We start from the raw sequence: 19780 nt of genomic DNA, 5'->3' as shown, positions 1-19780 counted from the left end.
TGTCACTGTCTCGTATACCATATAGTATGGTTGACGGTGTCACTGTCTCGTATAACATATAGTATGGTTGACGGTGTCACTGTCTCGTATACCATATAGTATGGTTGACGGTGTCACTGTCTCGTATACCATATAGTATGGTTGAGGCCACCATCACTTCAGTATGTGGCACCTTTTTTTTTATCTTACGAGCAAATACAAAAATGGCAATTTGAAGAATGGTAAGGTGCCACTCAGCCGTGCCAAGATGCCACTCAGCCGTGCCAAGATGCCACTCAGCCGTGCCAAGGTGCCACTCAGTCGTGCCAAGGTGCCACTCAGCCGTGCCAATGTGCCACTCAGTCGTGCCAAGGTGCCACTCAGTCGTGCCAAGGTGCCACTCAGTCGTGCCAAGGTGCCACTCAGTCGTGCCAAGGTGCCACTCAGCCGTGCCAAGGTGCCACTCAGCCGTGCCATGGTAGACGGTATCGTGCAGCAGCTGAAGGCAGCATTAAATGACAGAATATGATCAACCTGTTTATTGGGATTCGTGCCATCATTCGAGCCGAGGGCTACACTGCCTTCTGGTCCAGTCTCCCTTTCTCCCTTCATTCCCCCTGCTTCAGTGAGAACCCTTGCTTAACCCCACTATTTGGGGCACCTGGGGGTACCTGGGGTTGGGGGTCTATACGTATTGTGAATATATTATTTAACATGTTTTCCCCCGATAATCGCCTAGCCGGTAACGTGGGGTGTGCGTAAAGAAGAGGAAAGTGAATCGTGGGGTGCAAGTTTTTGTAGGGCATGACTAAGGTTGGTGGGAGCTGTTGGGAGAGTAGCAGACGTGGAGCGGTGCTGGCCAGGTAGACAATGGTGGTAATTATGGTGTAGAGAGAAGGCAGGTGTGTAGGGGGGAGGAGGGCAGGTTCACCTGGGGTCGCAGGTGGGGTCAGTTCACTCACCACGTGTGTCACCTGCACTCACCACAAGGAAAGGTACGGTACGACACCACCAACTGACGGAGCTTCCTGTGTCATTTCTGGTACAGGTGCCGACAGATCAACCCGTCTTCCTAATAGAGCAATGTTGCATTTGTACTGCAAGTCCAAAAAACCTCGTACTAGAAAATGGTAGCGGCTCGCGAAATTGACATACTGTACCGTTTTCTGTTTTGGGTCCTCTGGTAGGTTAGGATAAGGGCACGTTAGTACGACAGTTTCTTGACGTTGGGGCACCTGAGGAAGACGGACTGGACAGATGGCACCTGAGAGGTGTCCCTTGCTCCCCTTACTCTTGAGAGAGCACTATTAAAGGTACGAGACAAGACTAGAGTGACCTTGAGACACAGTCAGCTGGCAGCACGCCTTGTATGCTATTGAAACCATCTACTTAACCCCTGTTCAGAATATAACAGCGGTTGGTTTAGTCATTAAACATGTTCTAGCTCTAAAGGTGAGCGGGGGCAACGAGTCCGAACTACCGAAGTGACACAACGTTGTGTGTGTGTGTGTGTGTGTGTGTGTGTGTGTGTGTGTGTGTGTGTGTGTGTGTGTGTGTGTGTGTGTGTGTGTGTGTGTGTGGATCAGTAGCGTCGGCTCCGTCCACTGCTCAGCTTATCACTCGTATATACAGTATAAAATCAAATCACAAATCGCGTTACCAAGCGGTATACTGTGGAGGGTTCCTTTATCATCATATTTAGGTACATAAGCACCGTGATGGAGCTGCCCTAGGCTATAGGGAAGGTTATAGGGTGTGTGAAGTGCTTGCTGAGTGACGATTAGCAAAAATCATTACCCTGAACAAATCCACAAGGGCCGTGACGAGGATTCGAACCTGCGTCCGGGAGATCATTACCCTGGTCCACTCGACCCCCCACCCCTGGCCTCCTACTCCCTCCCCCCAAGTCTCCTACTACCACCTTGGCCTCCTACTCCCCCACTCCTATTCCTCCTGTCCTCCTTGCTTCGCTCCCTTACAGTCTTGGTGTAAACCAAGAGTAAACCATCTCGTGTCTTTCACGCGTGTGAGGTAGCCACCGTTACACCCTCTTCCTCCTCCTCCTCCAGCTCTTACTAATTATCCTTTCCACCATCCTCCCCCACCTGCTTCCCCCCCACCCCTATCACCCTTCCACCCCTATCCCACCTTGACATGCTAATACGCGCCCTCAGCGGAAATTGGTTGTCAGCACCGCGTCGAGAGGGAGGGGGTGGGGGGTGTTCTCATGACCTACAAAATAGGAATCAGGTTTTGCTAGCTGGTGCTGGTAAGTTTTTACGGGTTCACCATAGCCCGTGCTACATGGACACTTCGTCCTGAGTAGCTAAAACTGAAACAACAACAACAACAACATGGTGCTGGTCCAGTGCTTACCTAACAGCGCTTAGGTAAGCACTTAGGTAAGCACTTAAGTCTAGCTCCCTGTTCCCCCGCCTACTGTACCTGTGGCTGTACAACGTAACTGTTCTGATTCTCAAAATTCTTTGCCGCACCTGGTCTTAAAAAGCTGTGGGTTGGAGGTGGCTTCTACAACTTGCTCTTTCAGTGTATTCCTCTTGTTGACCTCTCGCGCTGGGTACGAGGGCTTCCTCGCGTGCCTTGGGACGCGTTTGCATTTCCACCTGTGTCCTCTTTGTTGTGTTTGATCTGAACTTTGTGGTTCACATATACCTTGCCATGATTTCGGGGCTCAGCGTCCCCGCGGCCCGGTCCTCAACTAAGGCTTCCTATATATATAATACGCATGCATCAGGCATATAGCACAGGAAAAATATATCGATTTGAAAGGCGGTGCCCAAGAGTCAAGAGTTAATAGCTCGGTTCTGCAGATACAAATAGTAAACACACACACCCACACACACACACACACACACACACACACACACACACACACACACACACACACACACACACACACACACACACACACACACACACACACACACACACACACACACACACTTTTTTGATACTTCTGAAGAGATATTGGTTAGCACAAAGTAATTTGTTTGTTATTCCTTTGTGGTTATACAACATATATATTGTATAACCACAAAGGCATAACAAACAAATAGCGTGCGCGCGTGTGTGTGTGTGTGTGGTGTGTGTGTGTGTGTGTGTGTGTGTGTGTGTGTGTGTGTGTGTGTGTGTGTGTGTGTGTGTGTGTGTGTACACGCGTGTCGAGGCGCGCACCTGTGTGTGCAGGCGCCGGGGGGGAGGGGGGGGGAGGAAGGGTACACCGGGATGCAATAGTGAGTAATGCAGGGGGGAGGGGTGTATGCGAGGAAGGAGTGGGAAGGGGGGGGGGGTGTCGCCGGGGCTGAAGGTCGCCGGCGAGAGTGGTGATGGGAACACTGTGTGGGTGTGGTGATGGTCCGTGAGTAGGTGTACTACACCACTGGCTGACACGTGTGTGTGTGTACCTCAGGGTATTGGACTTCCTTGTCCCAGCTGGTCACTCACGTGTTTATCTACACGCACTCCAACACCCACAACCACTACCACCCTCAACCACCACCACCACCACCACCACCATTCCCCTCAACACCCACCACCACCACCACCACCACCACCACCATTCCCCTCAACACCCACCACCACCACTACCCCCTCTCAACACCCACCACCACTCTCAACACCCACAACCACCACAACCCAGAACAAAAGGTCTTAACGACAAAAGGTGATAGTTGTGTTGGCCTGCTGAATTAGTGTGTGAAATGAGCACCTTCGTTAGTAGAGAGATGTAGTGGGTGATGGCCAGTAGGGTTCCCCCTCTGGTGAAGTAGTTGTGAGGGGGGGACCCCCCCCCCCCTGGTGTAGTGGTGGTGGTTGATGGGTAGTGGGGGCTGCTGTAGGGGAGGAGGAGAGACTGCTGTAGGGGAGAGGGTGAAAGTGTCCTTATAAGTGGTAGGACATCTTCAGTTTTTCTCCTGTTCAATTTTTCCCCATGCTATTCCTTTTTTCATCCTCCTCCTCTCTTCTCTTCCTCTTCTTTCTCCTACTCACCTTCATCATTTCTTCCTCGTCTTCCTAATCTTTCGCCTCCTTATCCTCCTCCCTCATTATTCTTCTGCTCCCTTACCTCTCTTCCAATCCCCTCCCTTTACTCTTATGATTTGTTCATTCTATAGTTCAGAGAACAAAACTGAACAGCATAATCTGAATTGAGCCTAACTCTGTCAAGACGAACCTCAACAATCAGAGGTCTTATCGCTATCGCTCCTAGATATGAATGTCGGTACATAATTCTATTTTCCCTTACTTCCGACATTTATATGTGTGTATTTATTTTGCTGTAGTTCTTTACTAATCATAAATCCCAGACCCTCTTCCTCGTTTAGACAGTTTCAACGTTGACAGCTGATATTTTGCTACCTCTGTTATTACTGGTTATCGTTGTTCAGTGATAAACTTATTTATAATGTGGGGTGTACTAATGCCAGTGTTGTTCCGTTACAGAGTCCAGTACACAATGTGGGGTGTACTAATGCCAGTGTTGTTCCGTTACAGAGTCCAGTACACAATGTGGGGTGTACTAATGCCAGTGTTGTTCCGTTACAGAGTCCAGTACACAATGTGGGGTGTACTAATGCCAGTGTTGTTCCGTTACAGAGTCCAGTACACAATGTGGGGTGTACTAATGCCAGTGTTGTTCCGTTACAGAGTCCAGTACACAATGTGGGGTGTACTAATGCCAGTGTTGTTCCGTTACAGAGTCCAGTACACAATGTGGGGTGTACTAATGTCTAGTGTTCCGTTACAGAGTCCAGTACACAATGTGGGGTGTACTAACGCCTAGTGTTCCGTTACAGAGTCCAGTACACAATGTGGGGTGTACTAATGCCTAGTGTTCCGTTACAGAGTCCAGTACACAATGTGGGGTGTACTAACGCCTAGTGTTCCGTTACAGAGTCCAGTACACAATGTGGGGTGTACTAACGCCTAGTGTTCCGTTACAGAGTCCAGTACACAATGTGGGGTGTACTAACGCCTAGTACCTGGTTGATACCTGGTTGATGGGGTTCTGGGAGTTCTTCTACTCCCCAAGCCCGGCCCGAGGCCAGGCTCGACTTGTGAGAGTTTGGTCCACCAGGCTGTTGCTTGGAGCGGCCCGCAGGGCCACGTACCCACCACAGCCCGGCTGATCCGGAACTTCTCTTAGAAAACCGTCCAGTTTTCTCTTGAAGATGTCCACGGTTGTTCCGGCAATATTTCTTATGCTCGCTGGGAGGACGTTGAACAACCGCGGACCCCTGATGTTTATACAGTGCTCTCTGATTGTGCCTATGGCACCTCTGCTCTTTACTGGTTCAATCTTGCATTTTCTTCCATATCGTTCACTCCAGTACGTTGTTATTTTACTGTGTAGATTTGGGACCTGACCCTCCAGTATTTTCCATGTGTATATTATTTGGTATCTCTCTCGTCTCCTTTCTAGAGAGTACATTTGGAGAGCTTTGAGACGATCCCAATAATTTAGGTGTTTTATCTCGTCTATGCGTGCCGTATATGTTCTCTGTATTCCCTCTATTTCAGCAATCTCTCCTGCTCTGAAGGGGGAAGTGAGTACTGAGCAGTACTCGAGACGGGACAGCACAAGTGACTTCCGTTAGTGTTCCGTTACAGAGTCCAGTACACAATGTGGGGTGTACTAACACAAGTGACTTCCGTTAGTGTTCCGTTACAGAGTCCAGTACACAATGTGGGGTGTACTAACGCTTACTGTTGTTCTATTACAGAGCCCAATACGCACTTCAAGGTGTGGACGAAGGCGTTCACCCAGAGACACGAGGGCAAGTCGTCGGCGCCCGTGTTCGTGTCGACCGACGTGTCGGGTCCGGGCGCTCCCTCCATCTCCAACCTCACCTGCCAGGCCGATGCCACCCTCTACCTGCAGTGGCTCCGCCCGGAGGAGCTCTACGGCACCGTGGACCTCTACTACATCTACTACCGCCCCGAGGACTCGTTCGAGTTCGAGGAGATCGCCGTCAACTCTGTCAACAACCGTCTTCAACATAACGTGAGTATTGTTCCGTATAGTTGACGAACTGGTATTGGGTAGCAGCGATTGGTGGGGATATTGACAGTCCTTTATGAACATCAAGTCTCTCCCCATTGGACACACACACAGCACTGCTCCTGTGCCAGGTAAGTCCACTTCGGGCTCACCATAGCCCGTGCTACTTGGAACTTGGTCCGAGTAGCTGAATCTATAACAACCACCCCACTGGAGTCGTCTTACCGACTGGTCTGAGATTACGGTGTGGTTCACGGGGCTTTAATCCGCCTTTGTAGGGAAGATGAGCTTCGTGGATCACCATAATCACTTCCTGGAGAGCTGTGGCCAGAATCCTTCGGTTACATATGTAGACAAGCCGCACACCTACGTAGGAATTCTGAGACTCACATGTAGCTCAAATCCTCCGCTGAGCCTCTTAGTGTTAACTGTATGTATATCTGCGAATAGAATTGTATAAGTGTACTATGTATTGGGAATGTTGCCATACTGAGCAGGGTGGTGCAAACATTGAACACACTATTCAAAGTATTAAGGAACTACCAGGTGGAATGGGTCCGTCTAATTACCAACAACTACCACATACTACACACGCTTCAGAAAACTTCCTGGCAATACGTTAGTAATGAATAAATATGATATATTAAGTTAGGCTGACCTAACCTAACCTATCCTAACCTATCCTAACCTAACCTAACCTAACTTAACCAAACCTAACCTAACCTAACCTAACCTAACCTAACCGAAGCTTGGATCGTCGACTTGATTTGGCGTCACCAGCTTTTTATTTTCGTCTAATTTCTTTATAAAAAGATACTTTTTCGGATTAAAATTATGTTTTTTCATGTTGTATGTTCAGCACCAACATTGTAATGAGTAAATATATCATATTTATTCATTACTAACGTATTGCCAGGAAGTTTTCTGAAGCGTGTGTAGTATGTGGTAGTTTTTGGTAATTAGACGGACCGGGTGGAATGGAGGAGCTGGGACCAGACACCACTGAACCTGTCATCAGGGACCCACAACAGCAGGACCAGACACCACTGAACCTATCATCAGGGACCCCACAACAGCAGGACCAGACACCACTGAACCTATCATCAGGGACCCCACAACAGCAGGACCAGACACCACTGAACCTATCATCAGGGACCCACAACAGCAGGACCAGACACCACTGAACCTATCATCAGGGACCCCACAACAGCAGGACCAGACACCACTGAACCTATCATCAGGGACCCCACAACAGCAGGACCAGACACCACTGAACCTATCATCAGGGACCCCACAACAGCAGGACCAGACACCACTGAACCTATCATCAGGGACCCCACAACAGCAGGACCAGACACCACTGAACCTATCATCAGGGACCCACAACAGCAGGACCAGACACCACTGAACCTATCATCAGGTACCCACAACAGCATTACCAGACACCACTGAACCTATCATCAGGTACCCACAACAGCAGGACCAGACACCACTGAACCTATCACCAGGAACACATACACAACAGCAGGACCAGATACCACTGAAGCTATCACTAGGGGGAGAGACACAGCAGCATAGACTAAGCCGTGGAACGTCGTCCATTTCAATGCTTGAAAATAAATATGTAGCTATAGATATCTGTCCGATGCACAAGGTATGTTTTCCGATTTCCATGCGTCGTGGAAACAATGAATTTGCCGGCCTAGCCTTGTGTAATTTTCAGGTCTATTGTAGAAAGCATTGGCTAATAGTGTAGAAGTAAGGTCGCAGGATGGTCGGCCATGAGTGCTGGGAATTGGCACGTGTGAGCGACTCGTGGCGAAAGGGAAGGGAGGGAAGGGGGGGCAGGGAAAGGGATTTAGGAAAGTGGTATACCACAAATTACGCCCGAGGGTAACTTCGGAGTTCATTGTGGGGGTTGTACAGGCTGTAATTATTGTCAAACCCTCGCTGTTTTCCCCTCATTCACCCTCGACCCATCGTAGTGTCATCGTCCGCGGGCTCTTGGCTGGCCGGTGGTGCTTCCTTGTGTCCATAGGGGAAGGTTCGTTAGGGTGCAGGTCTGTATTGAGCCCCTCGGGTCAGCGGGAGGGACCTGCACTGACCTGGTCCCAAAGCGACCAAGGGGAAGGTAGGTAGGGTACAACGACCAGGAAAGTAGGTAGTTACGACCAGAAAGTAGGTAGCTACCAGGAAGATAGGTAGGTAGGTAGGGGGAAGCCAGGGGGTGGGGAAGGTAGGTAGCGTACAAGAAGGGAGGATAGTGAAGGAAGGGAGGCGGTGAAGAGTACACTTTTCTCTCCACTCTGATGCTGTAATTGGTTGATTCCTTTAATGTTGAAGGGGATGGGAGGAGGTCGAATTCGTTCGTTCGTTCGTTCGTTCGTTCTCTTATCTCTCTCTCTCTATCTCTATCTCTCTCTCTCTCTTTTTCATCATGGGTAAACTTTCTTGTTAATACCTCAGCTTGGGTAACTTCCCCCCCAGTAACGCACTCAGAAATTACAGCAACCAAGATTCAATGAAAGAAGGAAGCTACATCTTCCTTGGAAGGAAAGGACGTAAGGTTTCATTCCTTGGAATGAAAAGAAGAAAGGTAGGTCGTAGTAAATGTCCTTGGTAGTAGTAAATGCTGTTTGGTTGGCGATCTCCGGAGCTGGCCCGATTAACTAAGAGGATTTTCCTCACTGGGGGAAGGATGAGGGCGAGGATGGGTGAGGATGGGCGAGGATGGGCGAGGATGGGCGAGTCTTATTCAGTATGGAAAATCCTCTTTATTAATGGTGGTTCTTGGTTAGTAGTAAGGCATTATATGTCTCGAGCCCTTGTGGGTCGTATCCTGTGCTGCGCATCCAGTCGGGGAGCCGGTCGGCCGAGCGGACAGCACGCTGGACTTGTGATCCTGTGGTCCTCGGTTCGATCCCAGGCGCCGGCGAGAAACAATGGGCAGAGTTTCTTTCACCCTATGCCCCTGTTACCTAGCAGTAAAATAGGTACCTGGGTGTTAGTCAGCTGTCACGGGCTGCTTCCTGGGGGTGGAGGCCTGGTCGAGGACCGGGCCGCGGGGACACTGAAAGCTTCGAAATCATCTCAAGATAACCTCAAGATAACCAGTTCCAATGTATCTAGCAACTTCCTGATAGTTGGAAAATCCACGGGTCGCACCGTGTCCCTGAACTACTGGAGAACAACTTGGTAGTCCCGTTCGACATATGCTTAAACTACATTAGGTTTTAGGGCGCTTGAATAGCACTTTTAACCCTGTCGTAGCTCAGTCGATTAAGGCAGTGTCTGGGATGCACCCGGACGCAGGCTCGAATCCTCGTCACGGCCCTTGTGGATTTGTTCATTTACTGTTCGTCTTTCGCTGAAGGCTAGACAGATTATGCGTGCGTGCTAACGTCGAGTTTGGGGAGCAGGGAAGATCAAAGGAAGGTGGGGAAAGATAGTTATATTACTAGGAACAGCACCTTTTGAAAAGGCGGCATAGTCGCCTGCAGCAAAGCACCGCTGGCGAAGGTGCCACAGAGGGAGTGATGCTGGAGTCTGTGTGTGTGTGTGGGCGGGGCGTTCCCAGTTCACCTGCCGCACCGTGTAATCGATTTACACCCCCCCCCCCAGTATTAGAAGCTGTGTGTCCTAGATTAAAGAGAGGAAACTCTCCGAGGAATAGAAGTGGGGGCTTGGAGGGGTGGGTTAAAGGTCTTGATCAGAATTGGTGTTTCCTTGAACCGAAAAGGAAACGGAAACTGCGTCCTAGCTGTGTGTGTGTGGCTTACAAAAGCTGCAGCAGCCTTACGAACACCAGCCAGTGTTCGTAAAGCTGCAGCAGCGTTACGAACACCAGCCAGTGTTCGTAAAGCTGCAGCAGCGTTACGAACACCAGCCAGTGTTCGTAAAGCTGCAGCAGCGTTACGAACACCAGCCAGTGTTCGTAACACAAAGATATATATCTGTGGTAACAAAAGACAGGTAAGAGGAGGGTGTTTCTGAAGGCGTCCAGACGGTATCTCACGAGACGGGACGGTATTAGCGGCAAACGTTGCGGCAAGTCAGGTCACGGTAATGGTGGACGGGGGAGGAGCTGCAGGCGGTGAAGGGGACGGGTCCACCCTCCCCGCTGCCTATCCCCCCACCATACCTGTTCTAGAAGTGTTGGATAGGGGGGGTTGAGGGGGAAGGCAGGAAGCTGTAGTGAGGTGTGCTGGGTGTAAAGTATACTAGAGGCGGCCTCGTGCATCTCAATTACCTCTTGGGTAATCTTCATCAATCAATCAATCTCAATATATATATATATATATATATATATATATATATATATATATATATATATATATATATATATATATATATATATATATATATATATATAATATAATATAATATGTCTACGTAATTTTTTTTCTCTGAAGCTTATAATACCTGACTAAGTCCTCGTTGTATTACACAAATAATGGGCTTAATGCTCAAGAGGACATATAATGGGGACAGATTCAAGCTGTCCAAATAGCTAAGGTGACTAAAATAGGATGGACTATGCTACAGCGTCCTCATATTACAGCTCCTCATACTACAGCTCCTCATACTACAGCTCCTCATACTACAGCATCTCATACTACAGCATCCTCATACCCCTGACAAGGGGGCGAGAGGGGGTAGTGGTAACCTGCCACAGCTCGCAGCGTGGAACCTCTTACCTGCCAGTATCTTGACGACTGGTTCGTATAATGCGGGATTCGTACATTCCCAGACCTCCTGTTTCAATTCGAATATTCGCTAGTAATCGTGATTTAAATTCTTAGTTTAGACATAGAGTTCAAAGGTTTGGGAGTAACTACTGCGTGCGTCTGTCTGCGGTCCTGAGCGTGTTTAAAATAGAGAGTGAAAGGGAGAGGGGGTGTAGAGTTCCGGCACCTTGGGTGGTGGTATGGTAGTGCCATAATGGTGCCAGCGGCTGTGGTAAAGGTGCCATGAGTGGTTGTTGCCATTCACATATACTTGAAAGTCAAGTTCCCGATCTACACACAATGAAAACATTGCAGAGTAAGGTATAATAAGAAATGGGTAATAGACCCAGTGAAGGGAGCCGGTCGGCCGAGCGGACAGCACGCTGGACTTGTGATCCTGTGGTCCCGGGTTCGATCCCAGGCGCCGGCGAGAAACAATGACTTAGTAGATTTAGAGTGGACTTAGACTGGTTTAGTAGTAGTAGACTTAGACGCAGTCTAAGACCCAGTCTTAGACGCAGTAGACTTAGACTGGTGTAACACACAACATTATCTTAATTTACTTTTACTGCATTTTTCTATAATAGTTTAACGAGAGGAAACTGAAGGAATGCAAGAGTTATTACAACTGGGTAATGTAGGCTTCAGGGACGTCTGTGTGTGTGTGTGTGTGTGCGTGCGCCCCTGGAGTGCACGCGAGTGCTCATAGGGAAGTGCTCTTGAGTGTTCAGGTGTATAGCTACGAGGCCCAGAGGTTGAACATTATCGCCAGGCGCCTGCAGGGGCCATGGCACTCATTATTTTCGCCATTAACTGTCAAGGTAACAGTCGGCCGACCTCAATTACCTCGAGACTTATTGTCGTCACGTAGATGCTGTTTTGTTGGTCGTTTGGTACACGCGTTGTGGTGCGGGGGTTGTACAGCTCACTCCGGAGGGATCCGGTCGGCCGAGCGGACAGCACGCGGGACTTGTGATCCTGTGGTCCCGGGTTCGATCCCAGGCGCCGGCGAGAAACAATGGGCAGAGTTTCTTTCACCCTATGCCCCCCCTGTTACCTAGCAGTAAAATAGGTACCTGGGTGTTAGTCAGCTGTCACGGGCTGCTTCCTGGGGGTGGAGGCCTGGTCGAGGACCGGGCCGCAGGGACACTAAAAGCCCCGAAATCATCTCAAGATAACCTCAAGATAACCGGTGTTTATCCCTCTCTGTGAAGCCTGTCTCGTTGGCTTGCTTCCTTCTAGTTAGATGCGTTGACTGTGCTCTGACACGGCGTTGACTGTGCTCTGACACGGCGTTGACTGTGCCCTGACACGGCGTTGACTGTGCCCTGACACGGCGTTGACTGTGCTTTGACACAGTGTTGACTGTGCTCTGAAACAGCGTTGACTGTGCCCTGACACGGCGTTGACTGTGCCCTGACACGGCGTTGACTGTGCCCTGACACGGCGTTGACTGTGCTCTGACACGGCGTTGACTGTGCTCTGACACGGCGTTGACTGTGCTCTGACACGGCGTTGACTGTGCCCTGACACAGCGTTGACTGTGCTCTGACACGGCGTTGACTGTGCCCTGACACAGCGTTGACTGTGCCCTGACACGGCGTTGACTGTGCCCTGACACGGCGTTGACTGTGCCCTGACACGGCGTTGACTGTGCTCTGACACGGCGTTGACTGTGCCCTGACACGGCGTTGACTGTGCCTGGACTCTTTGTGATAAGTAGATGTTCGGAGAAAGGTATTTTGAAGGGCGGGAGGGGTGGGGGGAGGGGGGGGTTTGGGTGAGAGTGAAGTAGGAGGGAGAGGCAAGCGAGCTAAAGGATGGAGTGGAGTAGAGGGCTGGAGGAGGGAGATGAAGTGGGTAAGTTAAGACTGGCTTTGTAAGCCGATGACGGCAGGTCACGTGACGGGTGGCGGCCGCCCAGGTAGACGGTGGCGTCAGCGGCCGTAATCAGCGTAAACATTACGCTATTAATGTTCCCGCCAGTGCTGGAGTTCGAACCTACGTCCGTGGAGTGCTGCGCCGTCTCTCCTTCATATCGAGCGAGCGTAAGAAATATTGCTGTAGACATCTTCAAGAGGAAACTAGATTCTTTCCTCCAAGGAGTGCCGGACCAACCGGGCTGTGGTGGATATGTGGGCCTGCGGGCCGCTCCAAGCAACGACCTGGTGGACCAAGCTCTCATAAGTCAAGCCTGACCTCGGGCCGGGTTTGGGGAGTAGGAGAACTCTCAGAACCCCATCAAGCAGGTATCAACCAGGTATCAGGGAGGGAGGCAGGTTGGGTGGGCACTCTAAATCTGTTGACGAGAAGGAAGCCTTAAACAGCCGTAGGGAAGCAAAACCAAAAAAAAAAAGTGCCTTCGATACGAGACTGATCACCTTGTCGGTCTTCGCGTCAAGTTGGTTAAACCAGGAAGTAAACTTGGGTGAAGTTTGGGGAGTGTGATAATGCGAGCACACACACACACACACACACACACACACACACACACACACACACACACACACACATACATATATATTATGGTAGTGGCTGTACTGGGGCTCCCGCCTCACCCGGACAGACTACTGGACCACAGGTACATACATGTCGATCCTCTCGGACTTAGGTTCGAACCCTCGTCACGGCCCTTGTGGATTTGTTCACAGCAGGCTATTTGATACTGGAGTTCCGCCATAAAAGGGGGTGTCCTGGTGTGCCGGGGGAAGGGAGGGGACTATGGATATCCTTTTCCCCCAGAAGCTGTGTTGTGTGCAGGTTACCCCAGTCAGTGGCTGGGCGCGGAGTGACTGGCGATCGATCCAGGGCCCCGGGCCCAGCGCGCCCAACTCTCCCGGTGGGCCGCGCGGTACAGCTTGCCAGCTGGGTGGTGCTGGTGCTGCTCCCTGTACCTGAAATGTTGCCCAAGCTGTAGGAATGGTGCACACAGTCTTGATAACGTTGGAAATGGTCCGGGTGTTTGCGCACGCGCGAGTCGTTAATAGTCTTCCCCCTCCCCCCCTCCCCCCAGTAACTCTCCCTCCAACTGTGTTCTATCTACAGACGCTATACCCGCTTCCGTTCCCCCCCTTAGTCGTATCGCTTACGTGGTGTCCGTTGTATCCACTATATTGATCACTAATGTGTAGTGGGGTCGTTATGGTCGTTGTGACCTTCCCGTTGTGTGACCTTTCCGTTGTGTGACCTTTCCGCTGTGACCTTCCCGTTGTGTGACCTTTCCGTTGTGTGACCTTTCCGCTGTGACCTTCCCGTTGTGTGACCTTTCCGCTACTGTCTGACAGTAGGTTCAGGTACTCATCCCTCTCTACTGGTATTAAGAGTAGTGGTGTTGAATTATATTCTAGGTAAATATCTTGTACCTCTTATATTCACGATTAAAGCCTCGTTCATTTAATGAAGTAATTAGGTGGTGGTACAAAGGTGTTCTTATACATCAGTAGTGTAGGTTTTCAATGCTCTTAAGAATATTAACTAGTGAAGATTCACAAACAAGAGCTTTATTATATGAATGCAAACTACAGATATGGGGTGAAAATTTTGGATATTAACCTTTGTATTTTCGGGAAGTGAAAACCTATAGCTGAATTGCTTTAGGTGACGTCTTAAGTCCTCTTAAAAATAACGTCGCTTTTCGCTCGTGTGCGCGCGCTATGGCCAAAAATGGACGTAATTTGAAATGAAATCGGCTCAGGAAAGTGATGCACTGTTTCGTTTTCTGTTTGAGTCCTCCGGCTCACTCGGTAAGGTTAGGAGAGTTAACTTTCAATTAACGTTTTTCATGACGTTTTTGAAACTAGGAGAATTTCCTGCCCTCCCAACCTACCAGAGGACCCTTAACTTACTGTTTTGGAAAAATCAAAAATTTATTTTCATTTTTTTTTATTTTCAAATTACGTCTATTTTCGGCCATACGGGCAAACGGCCAAACGGCCAAATTCAGACGTAATTTGTAAGACGACAGGTTGCACACATGTACTCAAAACTATTAGTACCAACGTATAGAGCATAATGCATTTACTGCAAATTCAAAATCCGCCAAAGGATTCCTGTTGTCCAATATTTTATTATATCAACACGAATATACTGTCAAAAAATGCGTAATCATAATAAATTACGTACCGTAATCTTAGTAAATTAGTGGTAATCTTAGTGGTATTAATATAATAGGATTGTGTGGTAGATATATCAGTAATATTAGAGTAGAATTTAATTCGGTATTGGTTATACAGTAGACGTGGTGTCTAACGACTGGCGCCCCCCCCCCCCCAACTACCCCACCGACTAGTTTGTGTGCCTATGCAACCCGTCCTCGACTCGAGTCCATTACATCCAGCGGTCGACCCCACAGACGCATTCATAAATTTTAATATGCTGTTCATTCAAAACGGGAATTTTCTCAAGTATAAATTAATATTATAATATATTAGCATATTGTGTATATATAGGCATAGGATAGGTTAGGTTAGGTGTTTAGGTTCTGTTGGCGATTATTTGTATTTGTAGTACGTGGGTGAAGCATTTATAGAGTTGTGATTCGAACAAAATTCGTCAGTGAAACACTTGTTCCGGATATGTTCGAACGTCAGCAGTTGTGAGTCGTGTGTAAACCGCTTTTCATTCGTAAACAGGGGGTTTGGCGGGTGCATGGAATCACTTTTGGATCTTTGTTTGGAGGACGGGCTGGCCTATGTGTGGCTATTCCCTCATGGTTTTATGATCTTAAATGGAACAGGTAGTGTGTACACCCTTACACCCACACAAGGGTCATCACCCGAGAAGGCTGGATAATTCATTGTTCGAACCCTTCCCTGAAAACTTGAAACGCTACAGCTGGTTCAGAATTATGGGGTTGTGTAGCAGGACAGCGTCTTCTGGACGGCCATTCCACCTGACAGCTCACTCGCTCAAACACAGTTCCACTCCTGCCCCGGACTTCCAAATCTTTTTCGTTCAGTATAAAGTTGTCCTCGGTTCAAAAATGTCGCGAGATAAAAACACAAGAAACTGTCTCCTTCATTTCCACGTGTCGGGCTCATTTCCACATCAGAGAGGAGATAATGGCTCCCTCGCGTGAAGCAAGGCACAGATAGTCTCTTGTTTACCTGCAAGGGTGTTCCTTCCCGGGACCTTCCCTCTTCCTCACTTCCCCCTCAGCCCGTCCTCCAAACAAAGACCCAAAAGTGATTCCAGCCACTCGCCAACCCCCCAGGTGTTTATGAACGAAAGACGGTTTACACACGACTCACAACTGATTTCGTTCGAACACTTCCGGAACAAGTGCTTCACTAACGAATTTTGTTCGAACCACAACGCTATAAATGCTTCACCCACGTACTACAAATAATCACCAACAGAACCTAAGCCTACATATGCACAATATGCTAATATATTATAATAATAATAATGTATATTTGAGAAAATTCCCGTTTGGAATGAACAGCATGTAAAAATGTATGAATGCGTCTGTGGGGTCGACCGCTGGATGGAATGGACTTGAGTCGAGGACGGGTTGTCTGTCCCCTTGGTATACAACCCTCACCCAGTGCCTACTGGATCTTCCTCCCCTTCCTCATGAGCACCCGCCGGGTCGAGCCTGGCCCCCAGGCCGGGCTCGGGGTAGTAGACCTCTCGAAACCCTCTCCAGGTATGCTCTAGGTCTAACCCTTCGTTGTGAGGGCCCTGTCGGGTCTCCTGCTAGCACCGTTATGAAGTTAATGGGCCCATTTGCTGAGTATCCATGCTTAGTTGCCGTCGTTGAATAGAGATTTAATTGGACGTGAAAATGGCTTATCGCTTTCTTGCTCTCGCTTCCCTGTTCGTATCTGGCTCTCGTTCGCCTGTTCGTATCTCGCTCTCGCTCGCTTGTCCGTATCTCGCTCTCGCTCGCTTGTCCGTATCTCGCTCTCGCTCGCTTGTCCGTATCTCGCTCTCGCTCGCTTGTTCGTATCTCGCTCGCTTGTTTATATCTCGCTCGCTTGTTTATATCTCGCTCGCTTGTTCGTATCTCGCTCGCTTGTTCGTATGTTGCCTGCAGTTTAATTAGCGACATGATAATTAACCCTGTGAGAGAGAGAGAGAGGTTATGGACGTGTCAGGGGAGCCGTCAGTCGCTCCTGGTGTGGGGATTTATCATAGCGGGATTATGTCCATGTTTAGCCAGCTCTTACCCATTCCCTTAATAGTTTACATCAATTTAACACTTTTATGAAGAAATATTGAAGTGTTGTATCGGGGGTTACATTGCGATGATTTCGGGGTTCAACGTCCCCGCGGCCCGGTCCTCGATCAGGCCTCCAAAATAGCCCCGTTGAAACGCAGAAATGACAATTCTATCACCGAGAGAGAATTCTATCACATTTAGGAGCCAAAACTTTTCAACACTCTCTAAAAATTTTTTTTGGGGGGGACTTAACTAGCCGACATCTGGAACTAGATACGCACTTACTAACGGTACCTGTTCAACCAGGCTGTGATTCATGCGTCAGGCTTCATGTAGGTGCGTTTAACAGGCTGGCAGAGCAGAGCAGCAACCAGAAGGCCTGGCCAGAGACCGGGCCGATGGGACATTACTGCCCGGAACCAACACAAAGTGATGTAGGTGGTGGTGGTGGTCTTGACAGGAGGCTGGCTGCCTTAGGGCAAGTTGATTTGGTGTTGAGGCCTATCAACCTCTGAAGGATTTTGAGAGCCACGCGACGCTTACCAGCAAGTATAGTACAGTCCTGAACCATAGTCCGTACATGAAGTAAACTCATGTACACCATACATGAAGTAAACTCGTGTTCACCAGCATTTTCTTGCATGGGTTGGTTGGGGAAAGTTGCATTGAATGCAGGTGTCGGGCCAAAGTGAATAACTACAGCAGTGGGAATTCATGTGTATGTGCTAACTCACACACACACACACACACACACACACACACACACACACACACACACACACACACACACACACACACACACACACACACACACACACACCTGGTATATCCATGACTCGTCCTGAGCAGGTGTGGAGGAGTAACAAAGCAGTGTATAGTTGACAAGACTTCTTCCTCGGAATCATCAGTTGTTGAGGCGTCTTCTTTGTGCGAGAGGTCCGTGTAGGGGAAGTGGATTATTAATACTTTCCCAACAATGATAGCTGCCTTGTAATTGTGTGGTCCTGTTGCGGGGAGGTGTGAGTGGCGGCGGGGAAGGAAGGGTAATGGCTGTAGGAGGGCCGTAGGACGCTGAAATAAGAGTCGTGTACCACATCAAATTGTTTGGATGTGTGATAATGGCATAGAATACCTAGAAGCTCCAAGCACTTTGCCTCAAGAGTGTAACACTTACATGCTGTGTTTACTGTATTAATCTGCAATGTTAAATGTGATTCTTGTACATTGATTTATGGATTAGTGCTCACTGGATTTATGCGCCCGTTGAGGGACTCACAGTAGAGGAGGGTAGAAATAGCCTAAGCTACTCTATCCCTTTGAAATGTATTTTATCGTCTCAATAAACGTACTTGAATTGGATGTTGAAATGACCTCGCCAAACTTTCCAATCAAGATGTAGAACATTGGGCCGAGTACTCTACCTTGCCCTGTGCTATTTTCTAGTCTTGTATTTCGAAGACTGTCATTTTAATTGCACTCTGACTTCTCACCATTAGGTAAGAATGGATTCAGATAAGTGAGTTACTACTCGCCTTCTATTTTACCAGCTTTTGGCGCCATCTTTTGATAGTTACTTCAAAAGAAGGCGCCAAAAGCTGGTAACACCTATGAATGGATAACATTCATATATCCATTCATATCCTATATGAATGGATCCTATATGAATGGATAACATTCATATATCCATTCATATCCTATATGAATGGATAACATTCATAGGATAAAAAGTTTGGGCCGTCCCAAACTCCCCTTCTTTGAACCCGAATATGTGAGGATGATATCGTCTAATTTCCCATTTGAGTCTGTTCGTGATAACTAATTATTTCATGTCATGGCTGTACAGGACAAGAATGATATGGACAGTAATTCTCCATCTCAACTGTTTTGGGAATTGGAATTATATAAACTTGGAACTTACGAAGGAATCCTGGCCCCTCCTGGCCAGGCTACGATAATAGAAAAACTCGCGAAATTATCCACAGGTAACCCATATAGTTATTGCACTGGCGTCTATACATCTGGGCTGTGTGCAATGCTTGTTGCTGGTGGTGTTGAGCTGGTTCCTCGATTTTACAGTCTCCGTGGTGTAGTGGTAAGACACTCGCCTGGCGTTCCGCGAGCGCTATGTCATGGGTTCGTATCCTGGCCGGGGAGGATTTACTGGGCGCAATTCCTTAACTGTAGCCTCTGTTTAACTCAACAGTAAAATGTGTACTTGGATGAAAAAACGATTCTTCGCGGCAGGGGATCGTATTCCAGGGACCTGCCCGAAACGCTACGCGTACTAGTGGCTGTACATGAATGTAACAACTCTTGTATATATCTACAAAAAAAAAAAAAAAATTGCTAAGTCGTTTGCTGCAGTTTTGTGTTCTGGAGCTGTTCTTCCTGTAGTTTAATGTCTTACAATTGTGCTGTGTTGACCTGTGTTGTTTCCCAGTTGGGTTGGCACTACTGCCAGTGTGATCTGTTCACGACCTGTTATTTAAGTTGTTTAAGATTCGCTACTTGGTACAAAAATTTCCAAGTAGCACAGGCTATGGTGAGCCCGTCGTGGACTTACCTGGCACAGGAGAGGGGCTGTAACTTTGTGGCGGTGTTCACGACCAAGCCATTACGACTATATAGCACTGGGAAGGGGTCATGATAAGGATTTGGGATGGGACTGGGGGTGACAGGAATGGCGCCCAACCACTTGGACGGTCGGGGATTGAACGCCGACCTGCATGAAGCAAGACCGTCGCTCTACCGTCCAGCCCAAGTGGTTTCGCTTGGGGTACCTGTCGAGTGTTTGTGCATATAATTATACATTGCACTGCAACTTCCGTGACTTGCAACGTTTGTAACTAGCTATCATTTTAATTATAAGGTGAGCAGATCAATTGTAAA

At 48.5% G+C, this 19780-nt stretch overlaps 1 protein-coding gene across 1 annotated transcript in view; it reads left to right on the top strand.

Moving 5' to 3' along the window:
• The first annotated feature begins 247 nt into the window (after positions 1-247).
• LOC123761221 (tyrosine-protein phosphatase 99A) overlaps positions 248-19780 on the top strand; it is a 67777-nt gene continuing 48244 nt past the window's right edge. The window contains exons 1-3 of the mRNA XM_069339163.1: positions 248-464; positions 5521-5592; positions 5724-6004. Of these exons, the coding sequence (XP_069195264.1) occupies positions 248-464; positions 5521-5592; positions 5724-6004 (570 nt within the window). The remainder of the gene's footprint in view (positions 465-5520; positions 5593-5723; positions 6005-19780) is intronic.

The sequence above is a fragment of the Procambarus clarkii genome, chromosome 41, assembly GCF_040958095.1.
Source record: "Procambarus clarkii isolate CNS0578487 chromosome 41, FALCON_Pclarkii_2.0, whole genome shotgun sequence".
In the NCBI taxonomy this organism is placed as follows: domain Eukaryota; kingdom Metazoa; phylum Arthropoda; class Malacostraca; order Decapoda; family Cambaridae; genus Procambarus; species Procambarus clarkii.
This window is presented reverse-complemented; position numbering and strand designations above follow the sequence as displayed.